The sequence below is a fragment of the Sapajus apella genome, unplaced genomic scaffold (genome assembly GCF_009761245.1).
Source record: "Sapajus apella isolate SASKATOON/1434 unplaced genomic scaffold, GSC_monkey_1.0 scaffold13, whole genome shotgun sequence".
Classification (NCBI taxonomy): domain Eukaryota; kingdom Metazoa; phylum Chordata; class Mammalia; order Primates; family Cebidae; genus Sapajus; species Sapajus apella.
Window position 1 is genome coordinate 26,909,202 of NW_022436953.1, and position 20,055 is coordinate 26,929,256.

General features: G+C 47.0%; 1 protein-coding gene across 1 annotated transcript in view; it reads right to left on the minus strand.

Moving 5' to 3' along the window:
- CPXM2 (carboxypeptidase X, M14 family member 2) overlaps positions 1 to 20,055 on the minus strand; it is a 147,644-nt gene that overhangs the window by 27,246 nt on the left and 100,343 nt on the right. The window contains exon 7 of the mRNA XM_032281933.1: positions 6,849 to 6,937. Within this exon, the coding sequence (XP_032137824.1) occupies positions 6,849 to 6,937 (89 nt within the window). The remainder of the gene's footprint in view (positions 1 to 6,848; positions 6,938 to 20,055) is intronic.

A 20,055-nucleotide genomic window follows, 5' to 3' on the forward strand; every position in this document is an offset into this window, starting at 1 on the left:
GTGGTCATCACCTCCCTCGTTGTGGTCATCATTCCCCTGGTTGTGGTGATCACTTTCCTTGATGTGGTTATCACCTCTCTTGCAGTTATCACCTCTCTGGCTGTAGTTATCACTTCCCTGATTGTAGTTATCACTTTCTTGGTTGTGGTACTCACCTCCCTGGTTGCAGTTCTCACCTCCCTCAGTGGTGGTTATTACTTTTCACTGTGATTTCCTGTTTTCTTATTGCCCACTCACTACACTGCAGATCATTGAGGAGTCAGACTCAGCCCTTTATCTTTCATGCCAGACCAAATAATTATATCTTAATATCAACTTTTTTCATAATTTAATGAGCATCTACACTGTTGGGTTGAACAAATGCTGTTCCTTCCCTCCTGAAGCTTGCAGCACACAGCCAATAAAAGGCATGCAATGACTCAGTTCATTGCTACTAAGTAAGGAGAGCATTGGGTCCCCATGGCAACAGGAATCATGGGGTTAAACGGTAGGAAAAGCAGGCTTCAGCAAGGAAGTGAAATAAATATATGCTGTTTTCTGAATTTTGCATTTTTAGTCAGCTTGTCAGACTGATAGCTGAGGTCTGGGAGAATGAGACCAGGGTCCAAAGGAGGTACCGAGGGCTCTGCAAGTCACAGAATAAAAGGCCGCCCTAAAGGCCAAAGGCCAGAAACACCCTATCCCTAGAGGCTGCCTTGCCTCACATCACTGAACCAGTACCTGTGAGTTTACTGCAAGTAGCCGTAATTTGCTAGGTTAAATTTGTCTCTCAATCCCCAAGCGATGTCTGATTCAAAGGATGTCTCTTTATTGAGCCAGGCACCAGACCATGCAGTAGGGGCCAGAGGGTTCCAGGGACAGTTTCATGACAGTGTGTTAGAGACCAGCAAGGAAGCTCAGGTGCTGCAGAAACAGACAGGAAGTCCATCCTGGACAGGATGGCTGGTGGGCAGCTGCCCGTTGTGGGGGACGTGGCCTTCTGAAAGCTGAGCTGGAACTGAGTTGGTGCAGAACAGAGGAAGGGCATAGCCCATTGCAGGGCAGCACAGACCTGAATGCATTCTAGCAAGCTGCCAAAAAATTGGATCAACGGAATTATCCATAAAATATCCTTGTAAAGTGTAGATAAACAAATCTGTTGCAAATTTTATGGTGGGTTGAAATCTATTAGAACTGGAAAATTGTTATTATGTAGAATTTATGAGATGGTGGAGTTATATGGCTGTGTGCTTCATATGCCTTTCACAACACTACATTCTGTAATGACTGGGAAGAGTGGCTTAATGAGCATCAAGGAACATTTCTAGATGAGTGGAAAGATTTATTGCTGCTATAGCTTGGCTTTTATGACATGCCTGCAAGAGGTGACAGGTGCAGCCTTGACTGAGAACTCAGGGTCTAACTCTCTTACTTCTCCAGGGGTTATAGCAGGCTTCACTTTATGATAACTCACTTTGTGTCACAATATTTAGGTGAGAGAAAGCTGGTACAAAGACTCTTGTTCCCAAGAAGGCTACAACAGAAATCCATCATAAATGGAGAAGCAACATGCAAAGGACATGTAGCTTCTACAGCAAACACCACGAAGACAAACACTACGGAGACAGCAGGGAGCCACCATGACTAGCACTATGTTTTAATAAAAGACACAGTAATAACATCACCAATTGTGTTAACAAGAATAGTAAGAATACGTTCAGCTTCTCTACCAAGCCTCACCATCATGACCAATGGGTAAAGTAGAAAAGACAGAGGAGATGGTTCTCATTCTACAGACTTGGAGACTGAGGCCCAGAAGGACATCGAGTGATTTGCCCTGGATCACCCAGCTGGTAGCAGGTGAAGCCAGGACTTTGGACCCTCAGGGTTCTTCCCATACCCCTATCTGTCCATGAAGGTATAGCAGAGAAATGAGAGCCAGTGCATCTCTATTTGCTGTACACTGTGACCATTCTGATGGCCATGGCACACTTGCCATCTCCTTTGAGACCCCATGTACTAGTCCCTGCTGATGCAGTCATTCTCAGCCAACAGCATCGACCTTAGCAAATCCTAACTGCAGGTAATTCACCGTCATGCAATCAGGTCAGTGACTAGCTCTACAGACATAAAGCCAGGTGGCTCATCCCGAACTAGGCAATGAATGTATGCATTCAGCTCAGCTGGCTTTCTTCACTGTTACCCTGCCCCCTTTCAATTAGCTGCAGGAGAAATGTGCTGTCAGTAGGAGAGATCACAACCTTGACACTGGAAGAAGACAAAGATCATCTCCCCTTGATATGCACACTTAGCTATGGCATGGGAAGATGCTTGGGCCATGAGTCATCAGAATCACCTTCTTATCCTCTACCCATGATCACCATACATCCATACCAGCCACACTTTCCTACCAATGTCACAATAACAAGCAAAGTGCATGCCACTGTGCCATTGTATCACAAGCATCTTTCCCACGAGACTATGGGCCTTTGAAGAATCTTCTTCTCCATGAAGTTTCTTTACAATTCTCTCTGCACAGTGGCCCTTTGCAATGCCAGGAAGCATCTCTCTAGTGGCTACCAGCACCATCAAAGACATGGGTGGTGGCCCACTCTGCTCTTCTCAGCAAGGCAACCATGAACATCCCCAGGAATGGAGTTCCGCATTTAAACACAATTAATTCTTGTAAGGGAATACAATTAGTCTTGAAAAGGGTCAAAGATGATTTTTTGGAGTTTGGGTCTTTGTGGTAAATGTTTGGGTCTCAGTGACTTCAGGCAGAGTAAAAAACAGAATTTTCACTATGGCCTTAGAGCACGCATTCTCAAAAGCGATGACTTCACCCCAAGAGACTGAAAATTGTGGCTAAAAAGTCTTAGGTATTACAATGCTGTGTGGTCCTCCAAAGTTCAATCCTATCTGGCAAAATCCTATTTCTTAATATTTAATATAATGTGGGGAGGATGATTAAGAAAAGAAAAGAAGTCTAAGAAGTCTCCCTAGGAAGGCAGTTATGAAAAGAATGTTGAGAAACACCATCTTAGAAAGTACCAGGGTTTGCAAGACTCTTGGTCTCTTCAAGACTGTTTTCCCAACTCTGAGATGGAAATAAACTTTGCATCCTGGTGTCTACTGAATTCCAGGCTCTGCTGCTTCTCTCTCTACTGAAAGAGATAGAATCAAGGGCCTCAATTTCTGGCAAAATATCAGAAGGAAATTATTAATAAAGACGGTAAAATGTTATGCACAATGACACTTGTTGTGGTATGTTTCATACTTTGTCAGTATTCATGAAAAGTTACGAATTGGGAGATATCCAAATGTTCCAGAGCAGGAAAGACGCTGAGAAAAGTATGATGCATCCACTCACCAGAACATTCTGCAACCTCACAATCACAATTATGAAGACAGCATGGAAAATGGCTAATGATCCAATATTCGCTGAGAAACACAGGGCCAAGACGTAACTATCCTCTGATCAAAACCGTAGGAATTCTGTGAATACAGAAGTTCAAACACCAGATGGAAACGGGGAGAACATGAAAACTGCTGATTTTTTTTAGAGTAGTGGGTTCATGGAGGATTTGTCTTTCGGCTTTTGGTTTGCATTTGATGCTGGCACAATATTGTTTATCCAGTAAATGCACATATTAAAAAAAAAAAAAAAAAGGAGAGTGGAGAAGAGGAAAGTTCTCTTCTGTCATCTTTCCTCATTTGCTTGAGAAACACACACTGCACCTGGCCCAATGGAAAAGATATTCCAGAAGGAAGGAAGAGGAAAGGAATGAAGTTGGGCATGTCTGGATCTGCAGGCTTGCTGCTCTACCCTGGCTTTCTGCCCCCACAGGATCAGGCTGAGCATGGAGCAAGTGGGTGTGTCAGTCACAGTCCCCATAGGCTGGTGTCCCTGGCCGTCCTTAGCTGCCCTGGAAATCAATGTCATTAGATGGCTCCCTTCCGGATGGTGTCTGCCTATGTTACTTTTTTCTACCCGCATCACACGGTCTACATGTGGGCCATCAGCCAGTACTTCCTGGGTGTTTGGGACCTGACAACACTGTGCCCAAACCAAAGTGGGTCATTATCCTTGTCCTCAAAATCACTTCTTCCTTTTCTCCACAGAAGCACACCAGGCCCCATTCTCTCCCCAACTCACTCCAGCAGGTGACCTCCACTGGACAGCCTGCTTCAGAAACGCCTCTCCTCTCATCCTCCTTCAGGCCCAGGGGCCTTCCCTCCTTACAACTTCCAGGAACACAGCTCTGCACACCTAAAGAACCGCCATGGACCCCTGCGTCTGGATAAAAGCCCCTCTTGGCACTCAGGACCAGCCTCTTCTCAGCTGCCTGCACATTGTCACAGAACACACCTGTCAGTTCCAACCCCATGCCTTCACTCTTGCTTCCCTCTCTGTTCAGAGCACCCTCCCTCCACCTCTGCCTGCCAGTGCCCAGCAGCCCGCCTTCGATGACAGCTGACCCCCTCTGCAACCAAAGCCTCCCAAACCACGGCCAAGCAGATGGCTCCCTTCTCCCTCCCATCCCCCATTACTGTGAGAACCTCAAATATACACATTGACCAAGTACACATTATGGACGATACAACTGACAGGGTCTCTTCCCTCATTGTCCCAAGTGAGGGAGAAAGGCAATGTATATGTAAACCAGCAGCTATGCAAGTATGAATTGCAACACAGGCTATGAAGGCCCTCAGCATTCTCTTGGAACAATTCCCTTTCCCCGCCTTGTAGTGTCAATGTCAGGACTTTCTCCTTCCTCTCTTCCTCCCTTCTCCACCCCAACTACCTGCACCTCCCCTCTGCCTGGAAAGGTGCCTTACAAGTCAGTGCTCTCTGCACGAAAGAGTCACATGCCCCCCTCATTATCTTCCTCCTACAATGCAGTAAGGTTTTCTATTTTCACTTCTTGCTTCCTGCTTCTGTTTCTCATTTTTTTGTTTGTTGTAAATGTCTCTTTCAATAGTAGGAAAAATGAACAATTTTTTCCTGAGGGAGAAAGATTTCTACAGTAACCTAGCAGACTCCATATGAGAAAATTGCTCAAAATGTTGACTTCTTTCCCATCCCCAGGAACCAGGAATACAAATGGCAAATCATTTCCGGCTTGAACACTCTTCAGGATTGATGGGCGCTCTCCTGGACAGTTTCCAGTGGAGAGCTGCTGAGCTGTAGGATCTCACAGGGGTTCCCCAGTGTCACTCGAGGGGAATGCACTGACCATCCAAAGGACCCTCTTGACTCCAACAGTGACCAGAGTCACCAAGCCCCAAGTCCCCATGAAGGACAACTATTTACAGATAACAGCTACCTAGAGTCTCTGTGCAATTCACTCATTTTCAATGCACTTAGATTTATTGTTCTTGACATTAATTGCACTGAGTTGATATTGTCTCATCTGAGCTCAAGAAGCTGTCCTGAGGCATCCAGTGAGCAAAGTGGAGTTAACACACCAGTGCTCCATAAAATGAAATGGTGAGCAGAGCCATGTAAATACCCCAAAATGTAGAGCAGCAGGGATGATTCACAGCCTTCAAATCCAAACACATTATCTTGATTTCTGAAGAGCAAGACAGCAAGAAGATTTCTTAGCACATCCCACCTCTAAGTCTGTGCTGACAGGTGTCTGGAAGCTATGTGTGAGCATCTCAAGTTAGATCATATCAAGACAAACTAGGCTTGTTCATTCCATGGGACTGGGGCTCCACTTAATTGCTTCGACCTCAGAAACATCTTCCACGTTTGTACTGGATGGCTGCTCCCCTCCCTTAGCACCTACAAGCCCTCCCTTTGAGCCATGTTGATTTGCCCTTGATGAATCCTTGTTCTATAAATGTATTCAGAAGGACGTTTCTGCATGTTCTGTCTCTTCAGATTCTTAGCTTTCTGAGCATTTCTCATTTGCCAGCTCCTCCCCATGCTTTCCAGCACACGCTGGGAGTGGGCGCAGAACAGGATTTCATAGGCACCGTGCTTAGCGTAGGTACCGCCTTTTTAGCTTGTCCTAATAAACACGCTATCCCTTCCCGCTTCTGCACTTGATATGCAAATGCTGTCAAAAGCTCAGAACTATCGGGTTTCTATAATTAAATCTGGGGGAAAATCTCATCTGAGATTGTCTTTTCTTTCTACCAATACTAAGAGCTATGAAGCTATCAACCAGTAGTTCTGAAGCCTGGCTGGACAGCAGAATCACAAAAAGAGGATTTAAAAATCTGGATCCCCAGGTCCCTGTCTCCTAAGGATTCTGCTTTAATTGGCCTGAGATGGGGCTCAATTATCAGTAGTTTTACAAATGTCCCCAGGTGATTCTAATATGCAACCAAGACTGAAACTCGGAGGATCTGACTAATAAGGAGTAGTGCTGTCATCTCCCAGTGCTCAGTTTTCCCATCTGTGAATAACAGTAACAACAGTCCCTGTCCTTCTAAAGTTATTAGGAGGGCTGAACACAGTCATGTATGGTCATGTTGGTCCTATATAACTATTTCCTGCTATTATTATCTATGTTATCCTAGATCCTCTTCCTTCTTTCAACTCTGCATATGACCAACATGCTTAAGTCAATGACAGACCTCAAAAACACAATAATTCTTAAGACCCAGAGCATTAAATGAGAAGAGCCTAGATTCAAACTGTGTTTCAACAATCTGCCAGCCAGGAAGCCTTCCTCTGGTCACCTGAACCCCAAATCTTGAAATGAAAAGCATTGAGTGTGTCTTCAGCAAACCAAATGATCATTCAGATCCCTAATCATCAATTTCTGGGAAAAAAATTTAAGCGTTTATGAACACATTAATATGTTGCTCTTTTGACAAATTCCTGGCATGAGGCTTTGTGACCCGGGTCTTACCTGGCGCATTTCCTTATAGTTGTGGTGCTTAAAATCCAGGTCATCGGTGGTGGTCATCTCATTCCGGCGGTGATAATAGTTATTAGGATCTAGGGACAGAAACATGGTTTTGAATTACTCCCATCATTCTCTGTCCCACGGCATCTCTGCTAGAGAACTGTTTCACATGGGGACTGCAGGGACAGTGCAGCCCAATCTCTAGCTTCTAACGTTGGCTCGGAGATGAGAAAACCAACCTGCAGGAAGCAACTTAGAAGTCTGAATTACTCAGTGGTTGAGAGTATGGAGCCAGAATGCCTGGGTTCAAATCTCCACTTTTCTACTTACATACTGTGCGAGTATGCAAGCGGGCAAGTCACTTGCACAGTGTTGAACTTGGATTTTTACCCATAAACAAGGAAAAGAATGGTACTTCCCTCAGTGGTTTGTTGTTAGCATAGATGAAACAAACCTATATACCCAGCAAGCTGTCAGCACTACATAAATGAATGAATATCAAGACTACATACATGCATGAAAACTTCTGGAAGGATATGGACGCTATTAGCTTCTTACCCAGCATTCCTTCCCCTTTCTTCCTCCCTAAAAGAAGTCCTATATTTGGGAATCTCCTTTTCCCACTTCTAGGAAGATCTCAAGTCCCAAGCTCCAGGGCTCCAACACGACTGGCCAATCAGAACACAGCCACTGTAATTGATCCAGATTGAAGGGAAGGACTTTATTGACTCAGAGAAGTGAGTAACAATCTCTCCCTAGCAGTAAGAATACAGAAGCATGTTGCCGAATTGCTACTGTGGCCATCTGACCTCAGGAAGCACTAGTCTCAGCATGACTTCAGTGCTGTGGATGACCCAGAGTAAAAGTCAGAGAACTCCAGTAACACCAAGAGCGATTAAATCAACCAAACCCTCAGCCCAACCTTGAGCAAGATAAAGAACACCTTTGCAGCTAAGCCAGTAGAAGCTGGTGTTTCTGCTGCGGGAGATGAAGCACCTTGACGGGTATAATCAAATGCATTAAGAGAGGTGACCTCTGGGAACTGGGGTTCAGGGGAGGCAATGTCTGCTCTTCACTTGATTCCCTTCCATATAAATTAACTCCCCATCCCCATTACTATAAGCCTGTATGGTTTATATAATTACAAAACCCAGGAACACAGAAAAGAAAGGTGAGAACAGGGAGGAGCAAGAACAAGAAGGAGGGACGCCAGGAAGGGACCACTCTATCTGCCTTGAAGTCCCCCAGCCAGTTTGGTGACATCTCTGTCAGGAAGATGTCACTGGAAATGTGGTGTACTTCCTGCTCAGTGTTCAGCTCTCCCTCCAATGTAGAGAACCCACAGCCCTAGGAACCATGTGAGCAATGTGGGAACGGTGCAGCTGTCTGTTGGACCCCAGTGGCTCCCAGGGCCACTCTGTGGGCAGTGGGGGGCAGTGAGGGGATGAGCACTCTGTGGTATGTGGGGCAGCGAGGCCAGATCTGTGCCACCAGCTGTGGTCCACAGACCAGGAGCATTGGCTGTTTGCTAGACCCAGCCCCGATCTACTGAATTAGAAGCCACATTGCAACAGGATCCCAGCTGCCTCTGTAGACTTTCATAGCTTGAGAACACTCAGCACGTGTTACATACATCTGCCATCAACTGAGCCAGCCCTGTGCCTGTGTCCCCACAACCACAGGTCATAAACGCCATACCCAAGCTGATCAAGGTTCACTGAAAGACTGGCTTCACCCTTGTGACCACTTACAACGAGTTAAAAATCACATATAGAACCAAACACCAAAAATACAGCTTTTAATATTCAGGAACAGTTTTCCAGTCATGCTATCACAAATAACTGTTACGGGAAGGGAAATAATGTGGGTGTGTAACTGGCATTTTGTCCAGACAAAGCCAAAGCCATTCAGGCTTTGCCAGACGCCGCAGTGATTTCTCAAGCCCTTTCCTTTGGGGAGCGGAGGCTGACCACACCTCAGGCAAGCTGCCTTCCCTTTGATTTCCAAACCACCACGTTTCAAAGCAAAGGTAAAACGTGTATTTTGCATTCATTTACACCTAACTTACTTGCATGCTGTTTTCTAAGAGCTATTCAACACCCCCTAAACCTCGGGGGCGTCTTTTCAAAGGACTTTAAAGTCGCTTTTGTTTTGAAACACAAATGATGCCTTCGAGGTTCTTAAAAAGGATTGAAGAAAAACTCAGAGCCCTAAGACCAAAAGAGCTCTATGTTTGGCAACTTTCTTCCTTCCTCAAGGCTAATCGGGCTTTTGAAGGATATGGGTCCCTTTACCAAAACTGTCTCAGAACTTCACAACTTTCACTCACCCACATTTCAAACAAATACTTCCTTACTTGTCCATTTTTTCTGATTGGACAAAGTTTCATTGAGACCCTATTAGGAGCCCAGCACTTAGGTAAGAAATGAGTGAGGACCCAGAACAGAGTCCACAGACAGAGCTAGTGAGTCATCTAAGCCCGCTAATCCCTGCTTCCTTCTGTGGACAAGAGAAGCCCTTCCTCCTGTCAAAGTTGTTTCAACCAGAGCGACGTCATCTTGAATGGGGGCTGGATAAAATGAGGCTGAGACCTACTGGGCTATATTCCCAGTAAGTTAGGCATTCTAAGTCTCAGAATGAGATAGGAGGCAGGCACAAGGCACAGATCATAAAGACCTTGCTAATAAAACCAGTTGCCGTAAAGAAGCAGGGAAAACCCATCAGAACCAAGATGGCAGCCGGGCGCAATGTCTCACTCCTGTAATCCCAGCACTTTGGGAGGCCAAGACGGGTGGATCACGAGGTCAAGAGTTCGAGATCAGCCTGGCCAACATGGTGAAACCCCGCCTCTACTACATATACAAAAGGTAGCCGGGCGTAGTGGCGGGCACCTGTAATCCCAACTACTCGGGAGGCTTATATGGGAGAATCACTTGAAATTGGAAGGCAGAGGTTGCAGTGAGCAGAGATTGTGATACTGAACTCCAGTCTGGGCAACAGGAGTGAAACTCCCTGTAAATAAATAAATAAGAAATAAATAAATAAATAAAATAAATAAAAACGAGAAAACCAAGATGGCGACAAGAGTGACCTCTGGTGTTCCTCACTGCTCACTATACACTAATTATAATGCATTAGCATCCTAAAGACCCTCCCACCAGCACCATGACAGTTTACACATGCTATGGCAACATTAGGAAGTTACCCTAATGGTCTAAAAAGAGAGGAACCCTTAGTTTTGGGAATTGCCCACCTCTTTCCCAGAAAACTCATGAATAACCCACCCCTTGTTTAGCGTATAATCAAGAAGTAACAACAAATAGAAGCAGCTGAGTGGCCCATGCCGCTTTTCTGCCTATGAAGTAGCCATTCTTTCTTCCTTTACTTTCTTAATAAACTTGCTTTCACTTTATGAATTCATCTCGAATTCCTTCTCCAGGAACCCTCTCTTGGGTTCTGGATTGGGACCCCTTTCCTGTAACACTCCTGTGGGGAATTCATTTCAGGTGCTTCAGCTATGCAAGTGTGAGCACGTGGCTCAGGTCTAGCCAACTAAAGCACGCCTCCTTCCTTCGGTTAGGCACTGGCTCAGCGACGATCCCGATGATCCCAGGAGCCAAGCCAGGCCGATCAGATAACTTTTCTCACAGAGCTTGCAGAACAGTCTCTTCTGCTGGAGCCCTCGGAGAGTAGGATGTAAGTGGGAGGTGTCTGTGGCCAACCTGCCAGTCTGCAAGTTAGTGACAGGGGGAGCCCTGGACCCTACACGAAGGCCCTGACATGTTAGACCTATTCTTGCCTGAAGCCAAAGTCAGACCTGTCCCTGGAATTTTCACTTATGTGAGCCAAGAATTTCTTACCTTTTTCTTAACCTAATTTGAGTAGGACTTCTGACCTCTGAAATAGAAATGCAGACTGATCCAATCTACAGGGGCTTTAACCTCCTGTGTATGGAAAACCAGCTGATTCCTCTGCAGCACCCTCGTTATCGGGATCCACAAACTCCAGGAGTGGAGTCTGAAAAGATCTTTCCAACCTTACTTCCCTTATTAAACTGCTCCAACATTCTGCTCTGTCCAAACTGGTCTTGCTATGGGCTGAATTGTGCTCCCTCACCAAAGAAAAGCTCTGTTGGAGTCCTCACCCCCAGTACTTGAGAATATGACCTTGCCTGGAGACAGGGTTTTTTAAAAGGCTTTCAAGTTCAAATGAAGTCATTAGGCGAGTCCTCACCTAATGGGGAGATTTGAATACTAACACTCACGTGGGGGGAACACCAGGTGAGTGAAGGCAGAGGCTGGGTAATGCATCTACAAACCAAGGAGTGTCAAAGGCTGCCATCAAGCCACCGCAGCTCGGAGAGAGGCCTGGAACAGATTCTCCCTGACAGCCCCAGAAGAAACCAGCCCTGCGGACACCTCGCTCTTGGCTTCCGGCCTCCAGAACAGTGGCAGGATAAGTTATTCTAAGCCACCCAGTTTTGGGTACCTGGTTACAGCAACCCTAGGAAGCTACTACCTGCCCTAAGCATGTCTCCCTCCTCACCCCCGAGTCCCCCTGCAGTTTTCTTCTGACTCCTCAGAGACCAGCACAGATGTCAGCTGCCCTGTAGCGCCTTCTAGTCACTCTCATCTCAGTCATTTCTTACTCCTCAGACATGGTCATAAAAATAAATCCTTAAATCATCTGCACTACCTTCATGTCCTTTTGGTAACCTATTCTCGGATATCCCTGATGTAAAATCATGGGAGCCCTCCAGAGACAGAGCTCACACCCTCACAAAGCAGCCTCTTGTGCTATTGTCAGCCCTAATTGGTAGGAAGGCCTTTCTTTACAAAGCGGAAGTCTACCTGCTGATCTTAATTCTTCCCTCTTCAGCTAGGATGACTAAGCCCCCTCCCTTCCACGTACGATGGAGGCAGGAGAATAGGGTCTGGAGGCAGGAAACATAGGGCCAATTCATGCTGACTTCCTAGAACTAAATCAAATGAAAACACTTCAGCTATGATAGGAAATATCCTCTCCATTTACAGAAGGCATACACCAAGTAAATGACCTTGTAACTTTACTTCACCCTCTTCATTGACATAGGGCATACACCAAGTGACCACCGGAAACCTCTAGAGGGTATTTAAACCCCAGAAAATTCTGTAATGGGGCTCTTGAGCCCCATGCTCAGGCCCACCCCCACCCAGTGGAGAGTACTTTCATTTTCCATAAATCTCTGCTTTTGTTGCTTCTTTCTTTCCTTGCCTATTTGTGCATTTTGTCCAATTCTTTGTTTAAGACACTAAGAGCCTGGACACCCTCCACCGGTAACATGACGATCCTACTGATTTTGAAGAAATGTAGCATATTCTCCCCTGAGTTGTCTCTGTTCCTGCCTAAACATCCCTATTCCCTCCACCGCCCTCATGACGATTTCCATGGCTCTCACTGCCCCGGTTTCCTCCTCTGAACACACTCAAATTTATCTGTCACTTCCCAACCTATAGCACTTGGGATTCTGGCATGTGGCCTAACAACAAAGCGACCAACTTATACCGGTTCTCCCAGGACTGTTCTGGTTTTGCACAGTGTCAAGTCGTGAGAACCCCGCAGTCCCTGGCAGCCTGGATGGTTGTCCACCCTCTCCAGCCGGCTCAAGCAACTCTGGTTTGGTATCTCGTTTTTCATGACAACTTAATTATGCGGCTTGAATCACTTTAGCTTCTTAAGGATCACAGCTCTGACTCAGCAGATGTGTGCCTGCTGATGTCTTCTGGTTAAAAATTTAATTATTAATTGATCAGCCTGTTGTTTTGCTGTCTTAATGACCACAGTATATGAGAAAGCAATCTCATAACCCCATCTCAGGCTAGATATGACCTATATTTGGCCAGTGCCCATTGATGTATGCAGACGTAGCTTTAATCTCGAAGCCAAAAGCTTTTACTGACTTCATCCCATTGTTCACTGAATGCTGTTACATGCCAAGGACAGTGTCAGATGCTGGGGAAATAAGTGTGAAAGATGCAAGGCCCCCAACCATGAGAGGTTCACTCAAGGCTCATGGAAGGAGCACATGCATCCTCAGACACAGACAGATGTGTGGCAAAGGCTGCGTTCTTCTTCATATTCTGTTTCAGGAGGCATATGTGAGAGAGAGGATGAGAGACAGAGGCCCTGCTTACAGCTGCCTTCCCTGGAACACGAGGCATATGCTCTGTGGCATCAGGCAGCTCAGGCAAACATTGGCCCCACACCTGACAGCAAACAACTGGACATTCCCAGGACCCTATGCACATCCACAGGATGTTTAGAAGTGAGAAATGAAAATAAAATTCTAAGCCCCAACTGACTGAAAGGACCATTTCTTGGCCAAGAGAATCCCAGAGAAACCTTGGAAGCTGAGTTCACCACCACAGTGGATGGTAAATGGGACACATCTCATTATACCCCATCTCTCACTGCCCATCATTAGGCTTTCTACCCTATCGGCTAAACAGAAACCAGCCCTTTCAAAGAACAAGATCCTTCCCAGGCACAGCTTCTCTTCCCAGGCACCAAACAAAGACAAGATCCTTCACCCCTCCCCAAGAGGTTGCTCCCTCTATTCCCTTTTTCTTCAAATGTTCACTTTATCTTATGTCAAATGTAGATTTACTGGGCACTAATGTCTCCCAAGGATGTCATCATTTGTCTCAGTGCCAACCTAACCCCCTTCTTGTAAGGAAAATGTATAAATACTAAACCTCCTGAGAAGCCCATTGAAAAAAACAGCCACAGATGCTTCTGTGACTTGTGTTTCTCCAGGGCACACCCTCCAGCTGGTCCAATAAACCCTGGTGATTTGAGACTCAGGCCACAATCCCTCAGAGGAGGAGGGAGGAAGAGGAGGTTGGCTAAGGCTTGAGTGTCAGTGGTAGGAGGCCTGGGCTCAGAGGAGGCCACAGCCGGTTCCCCATGCATCTGGGCTGTGAGCCATGTTGGGGACAAGGTGACAGTGCAGACAGAGATGGAAAAGGGGCACAATTGGAAAAGGAGATCTAGGACAGGTGGAAGGAGGCCCCAGGTGGCCCTGGCAGCAACAGAACCATCTCACCTTCACTCCTGCTGGTACTGGCACCCACACCAGCCATAGCTTGAAGCTCCTGAGCCCTAAACCAAGTGCCTGCTCACTACATGAGACTATTCTTTTTTGGTTGTTTTTTTGTTTTGTTTTGTTTTGTTTTGTTTTGTGAGATGGAGTTTCGCTCTTGTCACCCAGGCCGGAGTGCAGTGGAGCGATCTTAGCTCACTGCAACCTCTACCTCCTAGGTCAAGCAATTCTCCTGCCTCAGCCTTCCCAGTAGCTGGGATTACAGGCACCCGCCACCACACCTGGCTAATTTTTGTATTTTTAATAGAGAAGGGGTTTCATCATGTTGCCCAGGCTGGTGTCGAACTCCTGACCTCAGGTGATCTGTACAGGGGACTACTCTTAAAAGAACAGTAAGAATCCCAGATTGAGACCCATCACGGGGACTTCAAGGGAACCAAGATTCTTGAGCTGCTCTGCTTGCTGTTTGCTACCTTCTGGTTGGGACCTTGATTGAAACGATTAGGCGCTCGGCTTTGGGGAAGAAGCTCCTTTTTTGGGAAGGCGGATCACCTCCAGCCCAGAAGCTTGGGCTCAGGGTGCCTGTGAGTGCTCCATCTAGACCGGCAGACCCACAGGGACAGCAGATTTTAGGTTACCCAGGGATGGTGGAGGGGACTGGGGAGTCTCAATGGGCCTGTAATAATCCCCATTTTTCTGAGATGGTTTAATTATTTTTTTCTCTCTCTTCTTATTTCCCTAGTTCCCTACTTCCTACTTTGCCCTTTAGAAATGCAAATACAGCCCAGGAGCGGTGGCTCATACCTGTAATCCCAGCACCCTGGGAGGCCGAGGTAGGTGGATCACCTGAGGTCAGGAGTTCAAGACCAGCCTGGCCAACATGGTAAAACCCCATATCTACTAAAAATACAAAAATTAGCTGGGCATGGTGGCTCAACACCTGTAATCCCAGCTACTCAGGAGGCTGAGGCAGGAGAATCGCTTGAACTCCAGAGGCAGAGGTTGTGGTGAGCTGAGATCGTGCCACTGTACTCCATCCTAGGAGACAGAGAAAGACTCCAGAAGAAGAAGAAATGCAAATACAGCCTTTTACCTCCGCCTTCACCAGCCTTCTCCCTACAATGCAAGTTCTTCTAACTATCTGCTCCAAAACAGAAGTCTGGAAAGTTACAAGGGGATTTGCAAACCAAAGCAAGCCCAATATGGAACTTTCCCCTCCAGGAGGTTGCCTGCCAAGGAAGGGGCCAGCAGTCACCAGCCCGAACAACCGGTAGGGAAAGCTTCAGAGCTAGCATGGACCCTTCACTCTTGCTTATTCCCCTCCCCTCCCTTTTAAAAGTGCCCACTTTCTGCTCCAAAAGCAAAGCAGCACATTTAAAGACCAGATACCTCTTCCTCTAAGCTGGTTTCGGAGTAACTGCTTTCTTTATACCAGCCTCGCTCTTGTTCATTGGACTCTGCATGTGGTGAGAGCAATGAACCTCCTGTTCAGTTACAGGTTCAGGGAGGTTTTAGGGGGTGATGACAAAGTTTTGAAACTAGAGAGAGCTGGGGCTTGCACAACATTGTGAATACATTAAATATCACCAAAATGTACATTTTAAAAGTTGGCCAGGTGTGTTGGCTCACGCCTGTAATCTCAGCACTTTGGGAGGCTGAGGTGGGCAGATCACAAGGTCAAGAGGTCAAGACCATCCTGGCCAACATGATGAAACCCTGTCTCTACTAAAAATACCAAAATTAGCTGGGCATGGTGGCACAAGCCTGTAGTTCCAGCTACTTAGGAGGCTGAGACAGGACAGTCACTTGAACCCGGGAGGTAGAGGTTGTAGTGAGCCAAGATTGTGCCACTGCACTCCAGCCTGGCAACAGAGCAAGACTCCATTTCAAGGAAAAAAAAAAAGTGTAGTGTATGTTATACGAATTTCACCTTGATTAAAAACATAATAAAAAATAAAAAGGATCCCTGGCCCCAAAGTGCTCACTAAGGACACCAGAGGCGCAAGGTCACAGCAGATCTTTCTTTACCTGGCACAATGCCAGTGTCTCACCCAAGGAACGGGCTACCACTGTGGCCTCATGACCTCCCTAAGCCCCAACATGCTCAGCAAACCCTGAACACAGATGGCCTGGCTCCACATGTGAGCTGAGCAAGAAACCCCTCCCACAAAGAGCTGGCTGTCTGATGCTGTCACCTTTGTCCAGACCCCATTGGCTGCTCTGATGACAAGGTGGCTCCTATAGAGCAAGGCCAAGAGAGACCCAGGAGCCGCAGACCTCCAGGCACAGCCCCACCTGATCCTGGGTCATCACCGTCAGCACAAGCATCAAACCCATCACCCCATATGGCCCCTCAGAGGGGGCAGCACATCCTCTGTACTTATTAAGGAAACTTCCACCCCATTTCCTATGTCCCCATTGCGCAGCTTCTCCACTGCGGGCACGGAAGTCCGGGAAACCCTCTGCTTCCTTGGCAGATGCTGCTGTGCCGACAGCCCCCAGCCAGTCTGCAGCCTGACTGGCAGGGAAGCTGTCAGGAAAGACAGTTTTCAAGAGTGGCTGTCTTAACAGCTTCCCAAGATCATCAACATTGGGCAGCTGGACCACAAAGTGAAATCTCACATTTATTTAAACTCGGTAAGGGGAAGCTGGCTTCTGCTGCCAGGAAGACAGGCTACAGCCAACAAGGTCTGATCTCACCTCTGCTGGGGAGGATTCACTGGGAATAAAGGCATCTCACAGGTACAGGCAGGTCTCCCCCACCGTGCCAGAAGAGACAGAGGCAGCAGGTGGGTCTATCTTATCTCCAAGAAGCTGCCTCAGAATAGGTACCCCATAAGTATTTGATATATGAATGAGTGCGTAAGTAAATGAATGGATGGATGTGTGGACATTTTAATCAAGTTATTTAAGAAGGGCCAGTTATGAAGAAGTGCATTTTCTAGGGTGCAGGAGGCCTCTAACAGGGGTCCACCTGAAGCTACAATGCTATCACCCTATTACCACGGCAGAACAGAGAATGGAAGGTAGGGTGGGGACAGTAATTAACGCCACATCATCAGGGTGAGGACAGTCACAAGAGTGTGCCATCTTTGGGTCTGAGTATTGGTTTCCTGGGGCTGCCATAACAAAGCACACCACACTCCAGGCAGCTTTAAACAGCAGAACAGCTCCCACAGTTCTGAAGGATAGAGCTTCGAAATCAAGGCACCAGCAGGACCATGCTCTCTCTAAAAGCTCCAGAGGAGGGTACTTCTCTGCCTCTTCCAACATCCAGTGGCTGCCTGCAACCCTTGGCTTATAGCCACATCACTCTGATATCCACCTCCAATGTCACATGGTGTTCTCCCTGTGTGCCTCCATGTCTCTGTCTTCTCTTCTTAAGAATACCAGTCATTGGATTAAGGGCTCATCCAGTATGACCTCCTCTTCATTGATTACATCTGTAAAGATCATTGTTTCTAAATAAGATCACATCTGAGGTTCTAGGGGGACCTCCTCTTGATCGATTATATCTGCAAGGACCTATTTCTAAATAAGATCACTTTTGAGGTTCTGAGGGGAAAATGAATTCTGAGTGGGACACTCTTCAGCCTGGTAAAGTTCGTCATGGCGTACCCTGAACAAATGCCCACTGCGAGAGGCCATCCTTCCAAACTGAGCTGCTTCTGTACAGCAAGCGGTGGCCTTCTTGCTGTACAGCTGAACCCAGGCCCAGAGTTTGAGATGGGACAGGAGAGAAATCTATGGCTCACCGTGTGACCTGGCATCTTAACCCCAAATCCCAGAGTCCTCTGCACAGGGAGAGGCCTCAGCACTCTTGTTGCTGGAAAAGTAGAGATTTGGCACCATTAGCAAGTCACAGAGAGGACAGAAAACAAAACCAGGACAGGGTTAGTGGGGAGGAAGTATCTTCTCACATCCATTCACCACCTATGGAGTCTGGTGACCTTAGAAATGAGGCAGCCACAGAACAAAATGGCCAAATCTCGGGCAGGGCGAGGAAGAAGAAGGGGAAATTGGGAAAAATAAAGCGTACTGAGCACTAACCATGCACTGGTGCTCTACAAACATGGCCTCATTTAGTCTTCACAGTGTCCCCAGTCGAGAATGGAGGGACTGCTGGAAACCTACAATCAAAACAAGAGCAGCCTCTTCTGCTTCCTAGGGGAGTGGCAGAGTTCTTCTCGTGGACATGGAACTCATGGTTTTGAAAGGCAAGGCGCCAGCTAGCCAGGATGGAAGAAGGTCTCTATCAAGAAAAACCCAGACATTCCACCCACCACCCCAACCCAGAAGCCCCAGAGACAGGAAGCCAGGGGACAGCAGAGACAGAGACGGGAAATGAGAAACAGAGACAGAGACAGGAAAGGTCTCCCCAGGGAGAGCACAGTTCTAATGCCAGGGTGGCAGCATGGTGGGCTAGACTGAGGAGGAAGGCAGTGAGCAACGGGTTCCCCTTGCTGGGATGACAAGGAAACTCAGGAAGAGAAACGCTGATTGCCGGGGCTGCTGCTTTGTTATCCCCAGACCTTCGGCAATGCTCCCGCATGCAAATCGGCATCAGTGGAGAATGCTGCTCTGGATCCCAGAGCCACTGGCAGGAAAGACCTAAGGCAACCCAGGGCAGAGCTAGGAGGAGGCCTGTGGAGCAGGAGGTGGAAGATAGCTGGGCAGCCACCCCAGGGCCCCCAGACACCATAGGAAGGAGGAGATTTGGGATTTCCCATAGGACTGTGATGCACAAGTGTTATTTTATTTGAGTGCTTTATGAAAGAGAGACCCGAGAAGTTGAAGGGCTCAGCCACACCCCTACAGGGAAGATATTACCTCCATTCCATAGGAAATTAAACCACAGAACATTTGCACAGGCTACCTGAGACCACAGTTGCCGAGGAGCAAATGTGGAATTTGCACCCAGGTCTGAGCTGAGCCCAAGCTCATGCCCCTTCTGTCCACCAGTCTTCCCCTGAAAGGGGTGTGAACTCATCTCCTTTTCAAGGCCTTGGCAATCGGAAGGGCTCAGCTGGTACTCAGCAACTCCAATGAGCTGGTCTACGCCCATCGAAAAGACACCGATGACATCACCCTCAGCAAAAGGAGGCCTAGAATGAGGAAGGCAATGTGGCTGCTTCGTGCCCTCTACCTAATTCCTATCTTTTCAAGAGCCCAGGCCTGGGGCCCACATGAATGATTGACTCCTTGGTACAAGAGGGTATTCAGACGATAGGCCTGACTTTGCAAGCAAAAGTGGAAGGGAGCAAATCAATTTACCTACAAAGTCTTGAACCCATGGTGACCCAACAGAGCAACAGCCCATCTTTTCTCCAATTTATGCATCTTGATGGTGGGATGGGGTAGCTGGCTGAAACATCATAGTTTAGCAAGACAGGTGGTGGCCTTACAATTAAAATAGCTTTTCAATAATTATCAACTAGTGAACATGGGCTGGGAGGATGTACATGTTGGGAGAAAGGACACAGTGCGTCACCTGCTCCTGGCCGACATGGAGGACTGACCCCCAGGCAGTGCCTTTTGGCAGCTCTTCTGTGCTTAAGGGAGAGGCTCCTGTCCACAGATCTCTGTGCCCATCACTAGATTCTCTGAGTCACCTCAGTGCTATGCAGAGGGAGGATAGTCGCTTAGACCTGGTGGCCAGGAAGATAAGGTAGAAAGTGTGACAACTTCCCCCAAAGACATCAAAGCCCCACACATTCACAATAGAAGCTACGGGGCAGTTCTTGGGGCTCAAGCACTGCCACCCTTCTATCTTAAAGGTCATTTCCTAAGATGCTGAGTGCCAACCCTGTAGCCTAATGGGTTAATCATATGCAAAGCCCACCTGGTCCTTTTAAGAACCAGGCAGTGTGTAATGCAATGTTGTTTGCAACAGCAAAATCTCTGAAAACCGCCAAGGCCATGACCATCTGGCCAGTCAGCTGTCACAGTTCTTAACTCACATGTTTTTATTGTTAAAACTTTATCTTCAGAAGCTCTCCCCAGGTTCTGTTAAGCATATATATTCAGTGCAAAATGGACAAGTCCATTCAACCTTAGAAAAGAGGACTTTCTTTTACTGTTTTTTATTAATAGCAATCAAATTATTTTTATTTATTGATTTATTTAAAG